Source organism: Engraulis encrasicolus, chromosome 10 (assembly GCF_034702125.1).
Source record: "Engraulis encrasicolus isolate BLACKSEA-1 chromosome 10, IST_EnEncr_1.0, whole genome shotgun sequence".
Taxonomy (NCBI): Eukaryota; Metazoa; Chordata; class Actinopteri; order Clupeiformes; family Engraulidae; genus Engraulis; species Engraulis encrasicolus.
This window is the reverse complement of record NC_085866.1, coordinates 25,689,890-25,710,253: the sequence shown is the minus strand read 5'-3', so window position 1 is coordinate 25,710,253 and position 20,364 is coordinate 25,689,890. Positions and strand designations below refer to the sequence as shown.

Genomic DNA, 20,364 nt, shown 5'->3' with positions numbered 1-20,364 from the left:
CTTGAAACCCAATATCTCCCTTAAAGGGGTATGCCACTATTTTGGGGCTTAATACAGTTAAAATCGTTGGCTGGGGTTTATAAAGGTGGCAAAGTGTCTGATTGTAGCATGCTACACGGATCCATTGACTTTCACTAGCGTAGCGACATATTCCCTCTTTTAACTTGTCTTAAAGCAAGACAACGCTTAACATGAAAAATAAGACACTTTACCACCTTTATAAACCCTGGCCAATGATTTTAACTGTATTAAGCCCCAAAATAGTGGCATACTCCTTTAAATGCCACTCCAGAGGGATCCCGTTTCGCTCAACTAGTAGGCCAGTCAATCTAGCGTTTGACCCGGGACAAATTGCAATAGTAATCATTCCAAGTTTTTTGTAATCCCTATATGTCTAAATAACATATTAAAATCTACTGCATGATATTTAGTGGAACATACTTTTTTTCAAGGTCAAAGTTGGAGATTTCCCATTCATTTTTCCATAGGGAGACAATATAGGAGATAGGGCCTACGTGGAATAGGCTAAAATTTTAAACAATGAGATCATTATCAACTTGAAACTTTCACAGTAATTTACTCAAGCAAAGACAAATATTTTTTGTATTGCAAGTTGTCTGAAATATGATGATTAAATATGCAAATGAGATCACGTCTTCTTAAATATGTGATAAATTATGCAACAACGGGCAAAACATAAAACAAATTGCAAAAGTATTGATTCACACTTTTTATTGATAGCCTACTTAATCCACCCTACATTACATATGAAGATTCTACCTTCATCACTTTAGTGGAACATAGGCCAACTTTTTTGAAGGTCAGAAGTAGCAGATTTCCAATGCATTTTGCCATTACAGTATGTGGGTAAAATCGGATACTTTTGACCTTGGGAAAAGTATGTTCCACTGAACTGATGATAGTATATTTTTGATATGTGATGCAGAGGGGTTGAAGGATCAATACAATGGGAATCATTACTATTGCAATTTGTTTTATGCTTGGCCTGTTGCCACAGATTTCTCATAGGCCTATATTTCAGTACATATGATATGACCTTATTTGCATATTTCATCGTCGTATTTCAGAAAACTTGCAAAACAAAAACTGTTTGTCTGAATGTCAGTTACCAACTGTGAAAGTTTCAAATGAATATGTCATAGCTTAAAATTTTACCCTATTCACCTTGTCTCCCTATGGAGAAACGAATGGGAAATCTGCCAACTTTGACCTTGAAAAAAAGTATGTTCCACTAAAGCTGTAGATTTTTAATATGTGATACAAGGGGGTTTCAGGATCACATAAAAGTAGTAACATTACTATTGCAATTTGTCCCGGGTTTGGGCCTTTTTAGAGCTAGATTTACTGGCCTATTATAGGTCCCCTTGCTCTTCAACTTACCCAGGTGTTTTTCTTCCGTATTAAAAAGTTTAATTGACCAATGAGCATCAGAAGATGGTTTGATTAGGGGGCGCTGTGGCGCAGCGCACTAAGCCCCCCACATTTGGACGGGGTCATTTCCCAACCCTACCACAGCCCTTATAAGAAGCTGTAAGAAGTCTTCCTAGAGCAGGGGTACTCAATTAAAAGTCCCCAAGGGCCAGTTTTTCAAAATTCCTCCCAATAAAGGGCCGGGCCGGGCTGACACGACACGACCCCCACCAAAAAAAAATATTAAAAAAATAAATAAAAATGATAAGGCCTTTGTAATCACAAAACACACGCACTCACACCCACAGCAGATATTTAGTTTCCAGTGACAGGATGGGAGAACATTTCTCTCATAAAGGGCCTGCATTTTTCTGGAGCACTGTGGGGTGAGGTGCCTGCCTTGCTGTCATTGCCACCCACCCTTCAGTATTTTTTTTTTTAATGACATAAGATTATCTTTTTTAAATGACATAAGATTAGCCTATATTTGCAGACTACATTCATAAACATTTATTTCTTAGTGAGAAAACCAATAAGCCTGAAGATAACACTTTTCAAACAAATGTTGCTTATTATGACTTTGTTTATGCAGCTCTCACATGCATAATGAGAATCAGATGCAATAATGGACCCAACAAAGAGGACACATAGATAGGAGGACACCAGGTTTTGCCAACAAGAAAATGGCACATTGATGCAATGTTGATTAAATGCAACAGCCAATAATAAATCATCAAGTTGCTCATAACTTTATTTGAAATCTTATGAGGGGCTTAGCTTTCCAAACAGGCCAGGTTGGATGAAAATGTACGCGGCCAATCACAACACTTCCTTTGATTCTCACATTGGATTACGTAACGACTCCCTCCTTCAAAAACTCCCGCGGGTAAATTTTGGATTGGGGTAGCGAATGGACTCGGGTCGCCGAACATTTGCCTATGATCGCATTCGATTGTGACTGAACCTCGCTGTGACAACTTCATCTACAGTTCATTATCCAGCGGACTGAAGGTTTTAGTTTCATCTAGTTTTCATCTAGTTGTAGACGCGTGGCGTGGCCACAACACGAGCTGCAGCTCACAGAGAGTGTGCTGCTTAGCCAAACGTGTGGGGCATGCTATCATGGTTGATGCTATGCTAACTACTTTGCAACAACGGTCTTGCTGTCTATCTCTCCGCTTATCTCTTCATGTACTGCCACGTTAGTTATTCCGTACGGCTTGACGTCGTACACAAACATCTGCTTTATGCTCAAATGCCCCAGCCAGCTCAACGTGATAGAATGGTTGTCCACCACGTTTTCATTCTCAGTAGGACTACCCTTGTCGTAGCCTGCGTAGTCGACAGTAACTACCGATAATATATATCTCACATTTTAGATTGCTTTTGCCTCCTGGCGCACAAGCAGGCAAGCTTATTATTAAAATGCAGAGTGAGGGATATGCAAATTGGACTTAATTGTCTGTTATGGCAGATTACGGCGTTTCAGATTGAGAAATGCAAAGTGTGGAACGGGCCGTGAGTCTCACGTCACTCCCAAAGAGTGGTGAGAGCCTTGATTCCATTGTGCAGACCAAGGAGGTCTACTTACTTACTGTATCATTGGTGCAGACAGATCATCAGTCTCATCATGACTCATGTGGTGGAGGCTAATATTGTTTTGATGGTTGCACAGCCGTGTTTATAGTTTCTCTACTCTGATGTCTTCAGATGAGTGCTCTTAAAGCTCACAACAAGGCTGTGGGTGATGGAGAGTGGTTGACATGGCTAAGATAATTTGCCAACTCCGGGGACTGGCCCTCTGATGGTAATCCACCCACACTTAGGCAACGGAAGTGGTATGGCCTTTATGTAAGGGTTAACGTTCGGCGAGTCGGTCGCTACCGTGGAATAGCAGCACGACAGAGAGAATATTTAGACCCCGACGCGGAGCGGAGCGGTTCTCTCTGAAGTGCTGCTATTCCACAAAGCGACCGACTCGCCGAAAGTTAACCCGCTTATTATATGGCCAAATATTAATAGTGTGCAAACAGTTATCAGATGCACAATATGTTACCTTCTGTTATTATATGGTTGTGACGTCATCGGTCGAATGCTCCATTCATTTGAACGGGGCTCCCCAACGTTCGCACGTCTGTTATTTTTCGATAACGGACAGGTTGGTCTATAACAGACCGCTGGGAACAAGACTTTTCACTGCTAAAGCGACTTTTCAACAAGACTCTAATCAGCTGCTGTGATAGACAACACCTGTTGTCCTGGCTACCTAGCTGTTGCCTAGCGGTGTTCCACAACGGCACTGTTTTGTTTTGCGCAGCAAAAATGTTTATCTTAACATTAAATAGGCCTAAAGAAATGTCCCCGCCATGTGTGAGTCATTCAAGTATATCCATATAATAAGCGGGTTAACTTTCGGCGAGTCGGTCGCTTTGTGGAATAGCAGCACTTCAGAGAGAACAAGACCCCTCCGCTCCGCGTCGGGGTCTAAATATTCTCTCTGTCGTGCTGCTATTCCACGGTAGCGACCTTCTCGCCGAACGTTAACCCTTACGTAACACATTGTGCATCTGATAACTGTTTGCACACTATTAATATTTGGCCATTTATGTAGGCTGGTGCGCTAAGCGCTGGGGGTGGGGCTCAGCCGCGCTGGCTGCCATGGGTGCACCTGAACTCGTTTTATGTAATTGACAGGCGCACCTGTGGTGGTTGGCGGCGGATGAGCAGGGTATGGTTTTTAAATGGCGTTTTGCTCATTGTTCGAGAGAGCAGGGTCAGAGCAGGGCTGCCACAAGCTGTCGTGCCGGGACGTGGGCTGTAGCTGTGTCCATTGCGTGCGGCCGGTCGCTTTGGGAACTGTGGGTAAGTTGCATTTGGGTATTGCGCGTGTTATAGTTGAATTAAGGAATTACGGAGCCCACGTCCGGCAGCAGTGGCTGAGAGGCCAGCAGCAGCACGGGAATTTGGTTTGTTGTATTTTCGGGGGATTGATTATTTCTCCCCCGCTGTTGAACTGTGTGCATGTGTGTGTGTGTGTCAGTGAGCGAGTGTGTGCGTGTGTGACCCAGCGGTACTGTGTAGTGACATTTGGGTAGCTCCGCTGAGTAGGCTACATAGGAGGACTGTACAACAGTTAGGTCTTTATGGGTGTAGTGAATTCTACTGTAACGTGGCCCAGTGTGTAACGTGATGTTTTCGGGCATTAATGAGTGTCAGTAATTATGGTTTGCCGTGGTTGCCTTTCGTGCACTGATGAGATGAAATGATTATGAATTGTTGTTATTTTCCCTATTTATAGATTGCAGTGGTGTGACTTGTGTAACCTAACTTAACTTTTGTACCGTCGTCTTGTAACTCCAGATTGTGATTAATTTATGTAAAACGCACACCGCACTTTATACCGCTGTTGGTTGAGAGACACTTTTGCATTTTATTTATATTTTCCATGTTGTATTTTAAATCATGAATTGTGAAAAATAAACTACCATAACCTTTATTCCCTTGGTCTGTCTTTCCTGAATCGTGTCACTAAGTGTCCAATAGAACCTGTGGTCTAAAACTCACCTCTTACAATTTACATCTCAGATCATCACCACCTCTCCTCCTTACAGATTAAGAAATGTCCCATGCAGTCTCACAGGCACACCAGAGCCAGCTCTTGTACTTGTGGATTCCACCATGGCAAGGTAATCACTTCAACACGGTTATTGCATCAAGTATCTTTCAGAGGCATTATTTGGAGTTTCTTCACTCCCATATACAAGTACGTATATAACATGACTGGGAATGAATGAGAATCATGCAGGCATAATTAACTCATGTTTCAATTTTTTTTTTTCATTGTATTGTTTCAATGGCTTACGGGATGCCTCTCAGAAGACACCTAGGAGGAGTCCTTATCTTGCCCCCTCTTTTGTGGTGCGACCTGCTCCACCCTCTCACAGGACCCTGGATGCTGTGAACAACAGTGTGTCCACATCACCCGTGAGTTAAGAAGTCATAGCAGAGATACTCTAGACAGAGATAAGTCATTCTAGATCATTTCTGGTATCCACTTTCTGTCGGGTGAACGCCCCTTTAGGAGACCTTTGGTTAGGAGACCTTTGGAGTCCTCAGGTTGAGAATAAATGGAGTCCCCTTAGCACTGTAGATGGTAGCGCACTTCTCGTACAAACACCTCAAAAATGGAAGAAGAAGGAGGGACAACGCCCCCTTAGGAGACCCAACTTGAGCACACACTTTTGCATTGGGTGGGTGGGTTTTCGAAGCCTCTTTATTACTCCACCCTCTTTGGTCATACTGTGTTGAATTTAAACTGTGTGTGTGTGTGTGTGTGTGTGTGTGTGTGTGTGTGTGTGTGTGTGTGTGTGTGTGTGTGTGTGTGTGTGATTGATTGCTGTATAATTATTACCTCCGACACGGAGGTTATGTGATCGTCTGAGTTTGTATGTTTGTGTGTCTGTTCATTTGTTTGCAATGCATGTGTGTGTTTCTGTCCACCAGAGGGCAGAGGTGAACTCTCTGAGGATGTGGTTTTTTATTGCTCTGTCTCCTTGTTGTTGTTTTGTGTCTCATTCAGACACACCAGTAAGCTGTTTTTCTTTCTCCAACCAGCAAGCTGATCCAGGACATTCAGCGTCATTGAACTTGCCAGGATATATGGCCCAGACCATTCCAGTTCAAGACCAGAGGTGGATCTCCAACACCCTGTTCCACGCTGGCAGGCTCCAGACGGATCTTCAGCTGTGGTACGATCCCCCGGCGCCCTCCTCTTTGGCATGTCACCAGGCACCACCCGTGCCAGACCAGTTCTTCACCCATGGTCTGATGGTATGGATGCCTCACCACATCTGGAAGCTGAAGTTCAACTGTCCAAAGTGTAAGACACAGCTCATTGGCTGTGGTGTCTACGAGAAAGCCCGGAAGGTTCTGGACATTGACAGGTATTACCTGCTGGTCACAGAGATGCTCAGGTGCAGTGCGTGTTCTGTGGATTACCTGTCCACCAGCCAGGCTGTGCGGGATCAGCTGGATTTGCCACACCAGAAGATGTTCAGGGTAGTCATGACAACCAAGTGAGTAAAAAGTTGTTTTTCTGTGTACCTCTGCCAAGGAGGTTATGTGTGTTTGTCTGTTTATGTGTTTGTATTTCTATTTTTTTGTTTGTCGATCTGTTTGTTTGTTTGAAGTTATGTTGCCACAAGGGGGTGCCTTTGAGGCACAAGTCAAATTTTGACAAGGGGATACCTTAGACGTCAAAAATTGCAGCCTGGTCAAAGGAAAGTCTGGTCAGAAATTGACGCGTTTGGATGATGCAGTGTGCCTGTGACATCCGTGAGTCATTTGTGTCATGTGTGTTTCAGGTATGCCTGTGACATACGAGTCATTCGGCTGCTGCGGGACAAGACTCTGGGCAGCAATGGTCCGGCCAGACTGGCCAAGCAGCTGAGGGAGAGTCATGGAGAAGAGCGGCTAACCAGGCTAGCACGCTACCTGGGGGAGTGCACTGACCATGTGGAGCGACCAAGCCTCCTCCCACAGGCCTGCCTGGAGCCTCCAGAGGCCAGTGACGTCCCCACCAGCCAGTGGCTGCTGTCCGCCTATGGCAGGGACATCCTCAGCCGCCTGGACCACATTAGGGCCAGCATCACCTCCACTTTTGGAACCATCTTGCATGTCACTTCCACCAAAAAGGTAATATTACATACACAGCCTACACAGCTCTCCTGATGTACAGTAAACCATTTACAGTACTCACAGTAAACATTTAGTTTTTGTTGTCATATTTTTGTATAGTGTATGCTGCTCATGCGTGCAAAATTTATGTACAATGTCACTAAAAGGATGTATTTCCTGCTAAGTGAATGCATGTTGAATATTCATGTGTGCATGTGAAGAGTTCAGATGCAAAACCCACTAAGTGCCTTTTCAGAAAATAATCTTAATTCATTTTTATTTAATACAAAACTATCAAAATTTCATATTTTTTTATTTTATTTATGTAATATAACTATTTATATGTATTATCAAGTACATGAATGTAAACCAAACCAACAACGGGGTTCTCTAAAAATATAGAAGTGCAGGTCTTCAGAAATGGAGTTAGGGGGTTTTGCATCTGAACTCTTCATGTATTCATCTGTAGCGTATGTATACTGCTGGACACCTATATTTCAAGATCAATGAGGTATCTGTACTAATACTGCACTGCGATATTCCAGATCACCAAAAAGCTGTCTGGCTATCGGGACACATGGCTGACCTCCATTGCCAACGAGGCTGGCCAGATACTCAACAGTGTTGTGACCAGGAAGGAGGATTCAACGCTGGACAAGATGGCTGCTGGGTTAGTCCGTCGCTACCGCCAGGCTGTTGTTCCACCCCCTGTGGTCCTCTACGTGGACCGTGGCTGCTGCCCGTTGGACGAGGAAAATATTATTGGCATGCCGACCATGCCAGGGTTTGCTGATTGGCCAGAGCTCCAGTTACCAAGTGATAGTTAAACAAAGGCCAGACTGTAAGAGAGCACCTTAATATCCCTCTGCACTTTGTTTCTTATTCTGAATAACTCGTATACCTCATAATTGTGTCAATAATTGTCTTTCCCTTGTTATTCTGTCTTTTGTCTTATTGCCTCCTTTATGTTTTTTTTCTGAAACTATTAGTAGCTATAACAGTAAATGGCACAGAACAATTCTCAGGGGGGAAAATCACCTGACTAAGACCTTGCAGGTCGAAACGTTGTGGCATTATCACATTAAATCTCGACAAGGGAATTTTTTGTGGTGTGCGAATATTTTTTCCCCCCTATTTTATACTCTGCAACCACAGCAGTTTAGCTTTTTGTGGGATGTGCGTGCACCTTACACTTTTTGACAGAGCAATTTTCCGCAAGGATAGCAAATAATTAATGTACTGTATGTATGTAGGTGCGTCTGGATGCCTGGCACTTCATGAAGTGGCTGGCCAGATCCTGTCTGAGAGACCACGTCCTCTACCCAGCCTTCATGTCTCGTCTGGCCGCCTGCATTTTCGAGTGGGACGCCGGCGACCTGACTCTTCTCCGGCAGGCCAAGCAGCAGGAGCTTATGCTGGATGGTTGGACGCAGCATGTTCCAGATCACGTGGTGGACAGCAGCATCAGTAGGAAAGAACTGAGTCAGTTCTGCCGCAGGAGAACGCGTGGCGTGAAGGTCACCACACGTCTGATCGACCAACTGCTGCAAGAGATGCGAGGGCCAAAATGGAAGGACCACAGAGGCGTCCCCTTTCGGCGGCGGTGTAGGTGGATGGGTGAGCATTGGAGCGATGTCAGGCCACACGTTAGGTGCATCCAGGACGTGCCCGGCGTACAGCTGTACACGGAGGTGGGGTACGTGGAGAAGCCGGGGGGAGTCACGCTGACCAGGTACAGGTGTGCCAGAGGGTCAGAGACCCTGCAGGCGTTTCACCTCCACCTGAACAAGTTCATTCCAGGTTAGTATAGCAGCATGTGTTTTTTTTCAAAGGAATTGGTGTTTAAAAAAAAACTGGTGCAGAAGGGATTGCCAGAGATCCGAGTCACTGTTTATTAAAAACATGAAAGCATTATGACTAGGGGTGGGCATAGATTAATTTTTTTAATCTAGATTAATCTCACTGTAATTATGAAATTAATCTAGATTAATCTAGATTAATCTATATCAAAATGGCTCATTCAGAATAGGCACGCTAGGAAAATAATGCCGAAAAAAACCTTGGGGTTTCTTAAGACCGATGGCGCATTAGACCAGAGCTCATATTTTTTTTCCAAAATGCATCTCATCTTCAAAAAATGGTTATGTTGATACTTGGTGATGAAAAAAATCACTGCAATATGTGTTAAGTGTGTCCAATATATTAGGAAGCATTTACAGTTGTAAGATACTGAAATTTCAAAATGAACAGCGCTATAAATTGTAGAGGCAAATACAGATAAATCTATCAAACATTTAGGCTATTTAAACAAAATTACCTCAACAATTCAGCATTTCTAATGGAGAGAGAGAGAGAGACAGAATATGCCACTGACTGGTAAAAAGAGCAGCGGCTCCTTTAAGAGAGGGAGGAGCTCTGCGCGCTCTAGGCACAGCAGCCCTCAGCAGAGCCAGGCTACTCGCTATCTAGAACCTGCAGCACTGGCACACGGCGATGTGGCCTAAACCTGACAATTGTTTTCAGAGTCAGAACGCCAGAGGAGTTACAACTCGAATGTTTTCAGAGTCAGAACGCCAGAGGAGTTACAACTCGAAATGAATTCAGTTTGCAAAAAAATAAAAATAAATCAAGCGCGACAACCGCGAGGAGTATTACCGTTTGACATGAGAATATCTCACTCAGTCGCAAATGTGCGCGATTGCAACACAAACATTCAGTGACAGTAGATATTGACAGTTTCAGTTTGACAATCTTCAAAATGCATATCACACAGAATGTTTAGCAATTATGGCACAGGCAAGATTTCTGGAAGTTGTTAAGGCTATGGGTGCATCCCAATATGTGTCCTTGCCTCCTCCACTTGTGCTTGTCTCCTCGTCCCGCCTCCTGGCCCCTCCTCCGTGGAGAAAACGATAAAGTTTCCCAGCTGTCAGCCTCGCCACAACAACTTTTGAGGGACTGTTTTTATTCATCATCCCTATTGCAAATGAGAAAAAGACTTTACAATTGAGCTTTTGCAAGATATTGAAATATAATGCTGTTGTCAGTGATGTCATCATGACGAGAAGCAAGTGGAGGAGGCAAGTGGAGGAGGCAAGGTCACATATTGGGATGCACCCTATGTGTTAGGGGTCTTACACACCAAGGCGGTAAAGCGTCGCGGAACGGCCACGTTTTTTACCGGCGTCGGTGAAAATACATTGAAACCTATCTGTCCTTACACACCAACCGGTGGTAGTCGGGCGTCAGCGGCGCGGGAGCCGGCTCCGCGCCGCGCTGCATTTGGAAAATAGAACTCGAGCGTATTTTTCATGCCGGCGACCGGCGGTGTCTCATTCAAATGAATGGCAAAGTAGCATGCTAGCTTTGGCTGTGGCTAGGGTTTTGAATAGGACTGGCCGCGCACGCCGACGCTGTCAGTGTGCAAGGCAGAGAAAAGCACGCCGGCCAAAACTAAGCAGGAAGACCGCGTCCGTCCTGCGACCGTTCCGTTCCGCCTTGGTATGTTTTGGCCCTTACATGCAATGCGTGAGGAAATGTAGGCTATGTCGGGCTGGTAGCTTACTCACACACAATAATGTCTCTCTATGTTCACCTTAAACAATAACGTCTCTTTAGTCTACCACTTGTGAAAAAGCTCTCAAACAACACCTACCACGGCAGATGGATTAATGTTTTCAGCATGCAAACACTTCATATTTAGTAGGTCTGCTGAAGCAGCAGGTGGAGAGGAGAAACGGCTGGAGCGCAGTCTGAAAGCGTCTGTCAATTAAACGCTATGGTGACGTGCATACCCAAACTCCAAACCTATATTTTGAGAATAGATTAACGTGCGATATTTTCTTTATCGCGCGACAAGAGTCTCACATTATCGCAGCACGTTAACGCCGATAACGGCCCACCACTAATTATGACATTACGAGTCTTAAGTAACAGATGAACCCAGTAAGACATGGCCCCTGTTATAAATTACCTGTTACCAGAATGGCAGTGTCATAATGTATTACCAACAGCCCTGTGTTCTGTCATAGTGGTGTAATACTGTGGTAGATAAGGTTTTCCAGTAGCGTTAGCGTTCAGCTGGTGGAATGGCGCACATTCAGGGGCTACGACTTGGTCATTGTCATTTTCGTAACATGCTAGTACTATAGTGGATGCTCTGCATTAAAAGGTTAGAAATAACTTTTCTTTACTTAGGAACCTGTTCGAATGAGCTGAACTCCCAGCTGTACCTCCTGGAGTGTCTTAACAGGTGGAACTATGACCGAGGGGCAGCAGCGGTGTCCAGTAGGCAGTCATCCCTGATGGCCTACGCTGGAGACATGGTGCAGCATGTCAACACCAACTACCTGAAGCTGTTTGGACGCCCATTAGTGCCAGGCTACAGCCGCCAGCCAAATACACTGGTATGCCAATCTATCTGTCTGCACTGTGTATCAGGTGTAAGTTACTAGGCACCAGTGTTAATTTCGTGACGAAATATTTTCGTCATAAATATTCGTAACGATTGTTTTTCCCCTGACGACAATACAACGATGACGAAAAAAACAGCATGCGTTTGTACGAAAAATATAACGATATTGATTAATATTTTCGTCAAAAAAATAAAAATGTGACTACAATACCACCCGAGACGAAAACCAATAGGAAGCATTTTTGTTAATATGTCACTGAAACATTGGAAAAGAATTGCCTGCTATTTCGCAAGGCGCGAGCCTCATCTGCTTCGCGTCTCCTCTCTCCTCCCCTCCCTCACACACACACACGCAGCAGGCACAGTGACAGGCAGTGACCGTGACCCTTTTTTAACAGCAGTAGCCTACTTTTCAGTGCAATCCTGGCTGGAGAAAATATTGTTGCCCATTTATCCATGAGGAAGAAGTTTAAGCAGTCATGAAATAGGTGGTGGTGCTGTCGCACAGTAGCAAGCATCTTTCTCTGCATTTTTGTGGAACTTCTCCACTCCCTGCGCTTTCATGAACCTGCTACCCGACGGTCGTTGTTTGATCTTTTTTCAATGTTCGCTAATGTTTGTAGGCTAATTTAAGGGTCTATGCGTAGGCAAAAGCCTTCTGATAAGAATCACTTTAGTGCCGATCGCAAAGGATTCGGAAGTGTGGAGTTTTGCGACTTGTTTCAGACAAGGACACTGAAATAGGAAGTGAACGACCCTTCCACGCTTTCAAATGAGTTATTGCAATAACGTCCTGCGAATGCATGCAACCATGGACACACAACCATGTCAACGAGAGCGCGTGTCACGTGCCATCACAACTTTGCATCAAGCAAACAATATGCAACAGCTTGCAATACGCGCACGAGAGAGAGAGAGAGAGAGAGAGAGAGAGAGAGAGAGAGAGAGAGAGAGAGACGTCTTCCAACAGGTGCCGTGCCATTGTAATGCACTGAATGCTAGTCCAGGCTGATAACAAATGCGCAATAGAGACAGAGCACAAGCGAACCACTGACGCACTCGCACACAAATCGCAGAATGCTGTTCATGTCAGCAAACAGGAAAACGTGCGCAATAAGCATTAGAAAACACCCAAACTGCATGTCATCAAAGCATGCAGAATTGCTTTAGAACGCTTTCCTGAACATAATGTATTTGCGTAGCACACATAACCAGCTAACCAGCTGTCAGTGCTGCCGTCCGAAGCTAGTATGCTACAAAGCAAAGTTCCGTACCTCTCATAAAACCGTCTCTGTCGAAAGCCACAATACACAGAACGGTAACCAAAATACTTTAGGAAATATGACACCAGAAGCAAAGTAGGCCCTACCCTATAATATTTGCCGCGGCGGGCTCAGTGATGAATGAAACAACTTACGGCTGTGATACATGTAAGCGAATTCCACCCGCTTTCAACCTGCTCGCTCGCCTCGCGTGGTGACGTAGCATCGTTTACCGGTCAAATTAGCTTAGCTTAGCAAATGCTGTGGTAAAACAACCGTCTCTCTTAAATCACAAACACTGTATGTACACATAAAAATGATGAAACAGGAGCGAATATATTGGTCACCTTAACCCAAGTGTAATTTATTTTAAAACCATCTGTGAAAAACGATCGGCAGATTTGACACCACCGAAATCAAAACAGCCTCCATTTTTAATATCCCAGTAGTGCTGGTGACGCACGTGACGTCATGGCATTGAAAGCTCTCCCATTGGTTAACGCTTCGCGGTGCCGCTACATTTTTCAGCCAAGCTCAACTTTCTCGCCTCGCTCGCCCACCGCCCGCCACCCTCGCTTCCCTACGTCACCACCTCTCGCCTCGCTGCCGCGTCCCAACGGAAAATAATGGAACGCCACGCTTCTACCGCTTTGGAAGCGCCCTTGTAAATTGGGCGTTAGCCTACCTGTACTGCTACCATCCGATGCCTTCTTCCTAGCCCACATGACAACTGGATTTTGGCTACGATTGAAACTTGTCACTTTCAAGACATTAACTTCGGTTATTTGACTGTTCTGCCATCAGCGACGCCACGACATAGGCTATGTGTTATTCCAAGTGGGAAATGTAGAGCTGTCTTTGCTAACTAGAACTACTAGACTTAAATTTGCGGGCTATGTCTGACTGGAGGTAGCCGCTCAAGTTAGAATTCCGCTGATGGAACTAGAACTTGTTACTGTATCTTTTTTTCAGGAGCGCGCGAGTTTTACGCACAGAAGCAAAAAGCAGGCTATCTGCCTTTGTAAATTAATGGTGCCCAATGGAGTCTCTGCTCTTTAATTTGTTTCATGCTGCTTCTTCTCATATAATATGTTGCATTGTCACAACATTCATAGAAGACACAATAGGCGTAAAATTTATTAAAAAAAAAAAAACTTCCTCCACTGGTGAAGGTAGGCTACCCACAGTGCGTACGGCCGTACGGCTCCAGGCGTCCTTGCCTGCATGCACCTACTGTACCCCGCGACGCTCTTGATTATTTTTTCATAACGTGCAGTCCCATATTCCCCCGAAGTCGTTCTAAAATATCGACAGAAATTTATGAGTGTCGCGGCCATGATTTTTTTACACATTGGACGCACTGGCTTATAAGACGCTCTGGCAGTTTTTTTTTTACAATATTTTCTTATTAGCCTACAATATGTTATTTTAATCATTGATTTCCCCAAATGGTAGGCCCTATTTTAGTTTGACAATTTTATAGAGAAGTGTAGACAAGAGGAAATAATGTAATAGCCTATTTTAGTCGACTAAAATGAATTTAGATTTCGTCGACTAAAATTGTATGAATTTTAGTCGACTAAAACTAGACTAAAACAAAAATGATTTAGATGACTAAATTGTGACTAAAACTAAAATTACATTTTCGTCAAGAGACTAAAACTAAAACTAAATTAAAAATTCCTGTCAAAATTAACACTGCTAGGCACCTTCATTTCTTTCATCTTCATCCACAGACAATTACATTTTGTTTTTTTGGGTTTTTTTGTCTGTTCATCTCTACAACTTTGTGTAAAATTACAGGCTTCTACACATGCAGGAATTGAACCTGTAGGTGGCATAAGTGTCATTGTGGATAGTCAGAGCCACGATTAAGATCTATTTCAAATATGTTTCTCAGCTTTTTGGTGAGAAGTCATTATATTCAACTGCCGATCATTACACTGTTTACATTACACAATGTAAAGTCACAAACATTCATTTTTTCCTGATAACAGAGGAGTGTGTGTCTATTTTTTTTATATGTTTGTGTTGACATACAAAAACCACTCTTTTTGTGGGTCTGAAACCCCATTGCAGTATGTGACTCTTCGTTTGTAAGTGTAGTTTGTAAGTGTAATGTAATTCACACTGTAATTAAGTGTAATACTGTTTAACAGGAGAGCTGATTGGAGTTGACCTGCTGAGTGAGACAGGAGAACCCCTCCAGATGCTCCCTGACACAGAGGAGACCAACACCAAGCTGGAGGCCGTGGATGTGGAAGATGAGGAGGAGGAGGAGGATGGTTTTGAGGAAACCCTGTCTTACATGACCGTTTCTGGTGTCCTTGATGACCAAGTGCTATCCCAACTCAGTCGCGCTCACACAGAACCCCCAACGCCCCCTTCTTCCCTCCAGCCTGCTGCCTTCTCCATGACCGCCCCTTCCCACCATTCTGTCACTTCCCAGCCTGTAGCCTCTCCCCTGGCTGTGTCTTCCCGGCCTGTTGCCTTCTACTCCTCCTCCTCCTCCTCCATGGCTGGTTCACATTCTTCACAGGACGAGGATGAGTCTGTTCGTGTGCCAGTCGTGGAACAAATGGACATCTTGGATGAATATGACCTTGTTGACATGAAGATTGAAGAGTCGTCTCTGTCCCTCACAGACCAGCAGGTGAGACGCATCTCTTTTTCCACTTGACTTCATTTGACTTCACTTCACTTCACTTTGCCAATTCCTTCAAGAAACACGTGGAGACTCCTCTATCAATTGAGAAAAGCTTTCCTTTGTTTCTAACTAACCCTTATCACTTGCAGTAACCTTATTATGCCTGTGTGTTCTGTTATTCCCCCCACACATTGTATGTACGTCACAATGGATAACATTGTCTGTTGCATGCAGTGCAATTCAGTAAATTATGTATAATTAAGCGGGCTTGCCCGCTTGTAGTCATCTCTAAGTCCTGTTTAGGTATTAATCGGGCTTGCCACGCTTATAGTCCTCTCTAAGTCCTGTTTATTATTATTAAGCGGGCTTGCCACGCTTATAGTAATCTCTAAGTACAGTTTATTAAGCAGGCTTGCTACGCTTATAGTAATCTCTTAGTACATTTTCTTGCTTGCTTCTCTTGTGCAGGTCGGTAAAAATGGAAAACGCTTCTCCTCCTAGACCTTTCGAGATAGAGACACCGTTCAAACACTAAAACAACCGGCTTGGCTTGGAGTTTTCAAAAATGCTTTGTGTGTCCATACCCCTTGTCGTTTTTTTTCTTCGTTTTTATCGATTTTGTGCAAGTTTGGGTCCCCATAGAAAACAATGGTAGAATGCTCTTAAATGAAGGTTCCGACACTCTAGGGATCAGAGTGTAGGAAGCTTTTTCTTTCATAAAACATCAGCACTTGTACCTAGAAGTTTAGTTGACGCGTTGTTAGCGAGCTCTATGAGATGACTCCAAACGGTGAAACGATCATGTCCCTCCCAACTCCCATTACTTTTTAAATTGCAGTTGTGTAAAAATTGCTGGGCTGGCCCAATGGCTTTTCCCTATTCATTCTTGAAGTGTCTTTCTGAAGAGGTCAGCACATCTTCCACAAGAGGTCCAATTGTGACTGAACTGTTTAACCTGTAAACTTCATTCAAGGACTGTTAGAAAGATCACACGTATGACTATCTGTGACATGTGCCAATTCTTTTTAGTTTTTTAACAACAGCGATCTAAAAACTAGAAACTGTTTTGATTCTGCCCTCTGCCTTAGAGCACAATACTAACTGCCATACAGACAATCAGAACAGGTGCTGCCAATAAAGGGTTCCATCTCAACTGTCACATTCTCTCAACATTATATTCTTAACGAGCAGCTGCACTACAATTCTATTGTTCAGCTCTTCAATGCAATGTGATATTGTCTTGCTGGAATGCTCATGACAGCCAGCTGCTTGGCTCAATGGTAAAGGTGCTGGATTAGCGATATGGAGGTTGTGAGTTCGAATCCCACTTGGACCCATGTTGATTTTCAAAATTATATCATATGCAGTGTTCCTTAGCCAACTTAAAATAGCATATATGTCATTTAGTATCAATGGCAAAGGTGCTGGATTAGAGATATGGAGGTTGTGAGTTCGAATCCCACTCGGACCCATGTTGATTTTCAAAATTATATCATATGCAGTGTTCCTTAGCCAACTTAAAATAGCATATATTATGTCATTTAGCATCAATGGCAAAGGTGCTGGATTAGAGATATGGAGGTTGTGAGTTCATGTCCCACTCGGACCCATGTTGATTTTCAAAATTATATCATATGCAGTGTTCCTCAGCCAACTTAAAATAGCATGTAATTTAGTATATCCCCAAAACGCGGAGTTACAACACTTTCAAGATGGCTGAATCCAAGATGGCTGAAATTGTTTGGCCCATAACCTCTGACTTGGTGGATGGATTTTTCCCACATTTTTTTAGCTTTGTTTTCACAATAGTAGATTGTTTTTAATTTATGTATAGATATTAAAAATAAAACTGCTCAGCTCTGCCCCAAAAGGCAAGCCCGCTTCCAGCATTTTCTGTGAGAATGCAATCTAGTTACAATAGTTCTCATGTCTATGTCCCTTCACAGCAAGCTAAACCTGCACACTTGCATTAACCTTGCTATATCTGTGTATTCTGTTATTTCCCCACAAATTATGCATCATTGCTGATCTCCTGTTTCGGAAGTCGCTTTAGATAAATGTTTCTGCTAAATGTGATGGTAAGGTGGTGTATAATGTATTGTAACAGTTTCACTCTCACATATTGTGTTTTCACTCCCCATGTAGCCACTAAATCCACCGGAACCCCATCCAGGCCCAGCTAGGGTTGCCAACTGTCAATGAAAAAAATACGGGACACTTCATCGTGCCGGAGGTCTGAGGATCATCCCCCAGAAAATATAGCATTTCTTAGATGTAATTTCCTGCATTTTAACATCCTGTGTCCCGTTTCTACTCAATACAGAACACATACTTTTATCTGTAAATACGGCACTATTCCGTATTTCAAGGGACGGTTGGCAACCCTAGGCCCAGCTCATGATAATCCCATGGTGAGCTGCAGCACCCTTGTGGACCAAGCACAGGAGACGGGGGCTCGCAGCATAGCAACACCAGCAGACGTGAAGCCTCCTGGGCCTCCTGACCAGCCCTGGTCCAGCAGCTACGTGGGCCAACCACCACCAGCTGCTTTGGGGCCTGCTCAACTACCACAGCTTGTTGTTGCCAGCAGCACTGTAGACCAACCACGACAGCCTCTAGCCAGCAGCACTGTAGACCAACTACCACAGGTTGTTGCCAGCAGGACTGTTGACCAACTACCACAGCTTGTTGCCAGCAGCACTGTAGATCAACTACCACAGCTTGGAGCCAGCAGCACCGTAGACCAACTACCACAGCAGATGCACAGGCCAACCTCAGCAGCTGTGAGACCTCCCTTTCCAAACCAGGCAAAGCCCCTCGCTGCTGCTCCTCAACCTGTTTCAGCTGCTCCCCAGATGGTGATGTTCGGCCCTGTGAGCCTAAAGCAGTTGCCTCCCTCATGCCTCGACCTCAGCCTTGGAACGCAGACATTCCCACCACTCCCTCTCCACCTCGTTCCCGTCCTTATGCTCGCAAGGTGCCGTACAACACTTGCAAGAAATGTGGGAAGTTTAGAACGATGCCCACAGGACACAGCCAGGACAAGGGGAAAGTGTACTGCCCCACGGTAGAGAGTGTATCAAAGGAGCAGTGGCTGGAGGACATGAAAAAGAATAGGGCCCTGCCGTAGCCAACCGGCTGACCCGGCTGACCCGGGTTCGATTCTCAGCTCGGGTCCTTAGCCGACCCTTCCCGGTCTCTCTCCCGATTCGCTTCCTGTCCACCTCACTGTCCTATCGAAATAAAGTCGAAAAAGACAACAAAAAAAAGAAAGATTATGTTCTTGTAGTTATGTAGTGTCGTTCTTTTCTAGTTAATCAACATTTCAACCAAAAGTTTTAATTGCTACATCCCAGAGGCATGGAAGACACTTTGAATGTATTGGATTCATTGTAAATAGTTGTTTTTACCTGAAATATGTTATTGTTGTATTCAAACTGACTTATTCAGGGCCCAATCTTCTTGTTCTTCTTTTGCTTTTTTTATTTTATTGTGTTTTTGACTCCTGTTGCTGATATGTATTTTGATTAAAAAATGTTCAAAAATATTTCCCTTTTATTACAAAGATAAAATATGTATCTTTATCGTGGGACATAATCATAGCAACACTTGCAGGCAGTGCTGGTCGATATGGAAAAAAAATCATTTATCAAGATATGGATTAGGCCTACTTTATATATCAATGATATGATATATCACGATATACCACAATTAAATATTTGTTGTGTTATTCCCTTTACTGCCACGTTATTGCGTTGCAAACCATGTTTCTTTACCAAGAATCTCTTCATTCTTTTTTTTTTTTTTTTTTTACAGTTATGTGAATTTAGACTGCAACATGACGATATGAAATGTGATATATATCAAATTATATATTAGCTGTAATAATGATTAAAATTAGGTTATCATGATAGAAACAATAGAGAAGAAAGTGACGTGTCAAGATGGCTGATCCGTGAGCGTTTGGTTCAGACAGGTCTGCTATGTAAAGTTTATTTTTGCCTTCATATAGCTCTAAAAGACAATATTGAAGTGGACTGAAAGTTTACAAATATTGTGCACGTTTTTGGCACCAAAGAACGTTCCCTCTGGAATTTACACTGATCCTGCGAGAAGGGTTGCCTAATCCAAACAATGCAGCAACCAGACGCAAACAAGTTCCTTCTGGACGCACTGCAACAATTAAAATCTGAAATGGTCTCCCACTTTGATGCAAAGATGGACGATTTACAAACCAAATTGAGCAAAATAGATATATCTCTGTCCACCCTGGGCGAACACATATCGGAGCTTGAACAGAGAGTCGGGAGCAATGAGGATAATATATCTGACCTTGCGAGGCGTATCAGTGAACTGGAAAAAGACAACGCTTACCTGCGTGAAAAGGTGGAGGACGCTGAAAACCGAAGCAGGTCTAATAACCTGCGCTTCATTCACATTCCCGAAAAATCTGAGGGCAGTGACACCCGTGGATTTATTGCTGCTCTGATTCTACAACTACTCGGGCCTGACAACTTCTCCACTCCACCTGCCATAGAGAGGGCCCACCGCTCTCGAATGCGCCGTTCCGAGGATAATAAAGACAACCGGAAACCAAGGCCGATTGTGGTGAGACTCCTCAGCTTCCTGGACAAGCAAAAAATCCTGCAACTTGCCCGGGAAAAAGGACAACCTAAGTTCAATGATGAACTCCTCCACATCTACCCTGATTACAGTGCTGCTGTGCGGAAAAAGCAACGCATGTTTGACGACGTCAAGAAAGAACTCAAAGATCGCGCTATACACTACGACCTGCTTTACCCGGCCATTCTGGGGATTCATACTTGGCGTGACTGGTGTAAGTCTCCTTCATACTTCACTCGCGACCTCACTCGCGACCTCACGTGACCCAAAATGACGTCACACGCCGTGGCGCGAGCTGCCGTGTCGCGACG

General features: G+C 43.9%; 2 protein-coding genes across 2 annotated transcripts; both read left to right on the top strand.

Annotated features, from left to right (window-relative positions):
* Window positions 1–6,050: 6,050 nt before the first annotated feature.
* Window positions 6,051–7,934, top strand: LOC134457428 (uncharacterized). Its single transcript, XM_063209444.1, has 3 exons — window positions 6,051–6,506; window positions 6,795–7,125; window positions 7,653–7,934. The coding sequence occupies exons 1-3, from the start codon at window positions 6,091–6,093 to the stop codon at window positions 7,932–7,934; spliced, it is 1,029 nt and encodes a 342-aa protein (XP_063065514.1). The 5' UTR covers window positions 6,051–6,090.
* Window positions 7,935–8,639: 705 nt separating this feature from the next.
* On the top strand, window positions 8,640–18,977 carry LOC134457664 (NAC-alpha domain-containing protein 1-like). Its single transcript, XM_063209668.1, has 4 exons — window positions 8,640–8,907; window positions 14,943–15,436; window positions 17,576–17,603; window positions 17,819–18,977. The coding sequence occupies exons 1-4, from the start codon at window positions 8,661–8,663 to the stop codon at window positions 18,499–18,501; spliced, it is 1,452 nt and encodes a 483-aa protein (XP_063065738.1). The 5' UTR covers window positions 8,640–8,660; the 3' UTR covers window positions 18,502–18,977.
* The last annotated feature ends 1,387 nt before the right edge of the window (window positions 18,978–20,364 follow it).

Coding starts and splice junctions, on each gene's coding strand:
- LOC134457664 (XM_063209668.1), top strand. CDS start 8,661: ATGCGAGGGCCAAAATGGAAGGACCACAGAGGCGTCCCCTTTCGGCGG. Junction 15,437..17,575: donor TGTCCCTCACAGACCAGCAG/GTGAGACGCATC, acceptor CTCCCCATGTAG/CCACTAAATCCACCGGAACC. Junction 17,604..17,818: donor TCCACCGGAACCCCATCCAG/GCCCAGCTAGGG, acceptor TGGCAACCCTAG/GCCCAGCTCATGATAATCCC.
- LOC134457428 (XM_063209444.1), top strand. CDS start 6,091: ATGGCCCAGACCATTCCAGTTCAAGACCAGAGGTGGATCTCCAACACC. Junction 6,507..6,794: donor AGGGTAGTCATGACAACCAA/GTGAGTAAAAAG, acceptor TGTGTGTTTCAG/GTATGCCTGTGACATACGAG. Junction 7,126..7,652: donor ATGTCACTTCCACCAAAAAG/GTAATATTACAT, acceptor GCGATATTCCAG/ATCACCAAAAAGCTGTCTGG.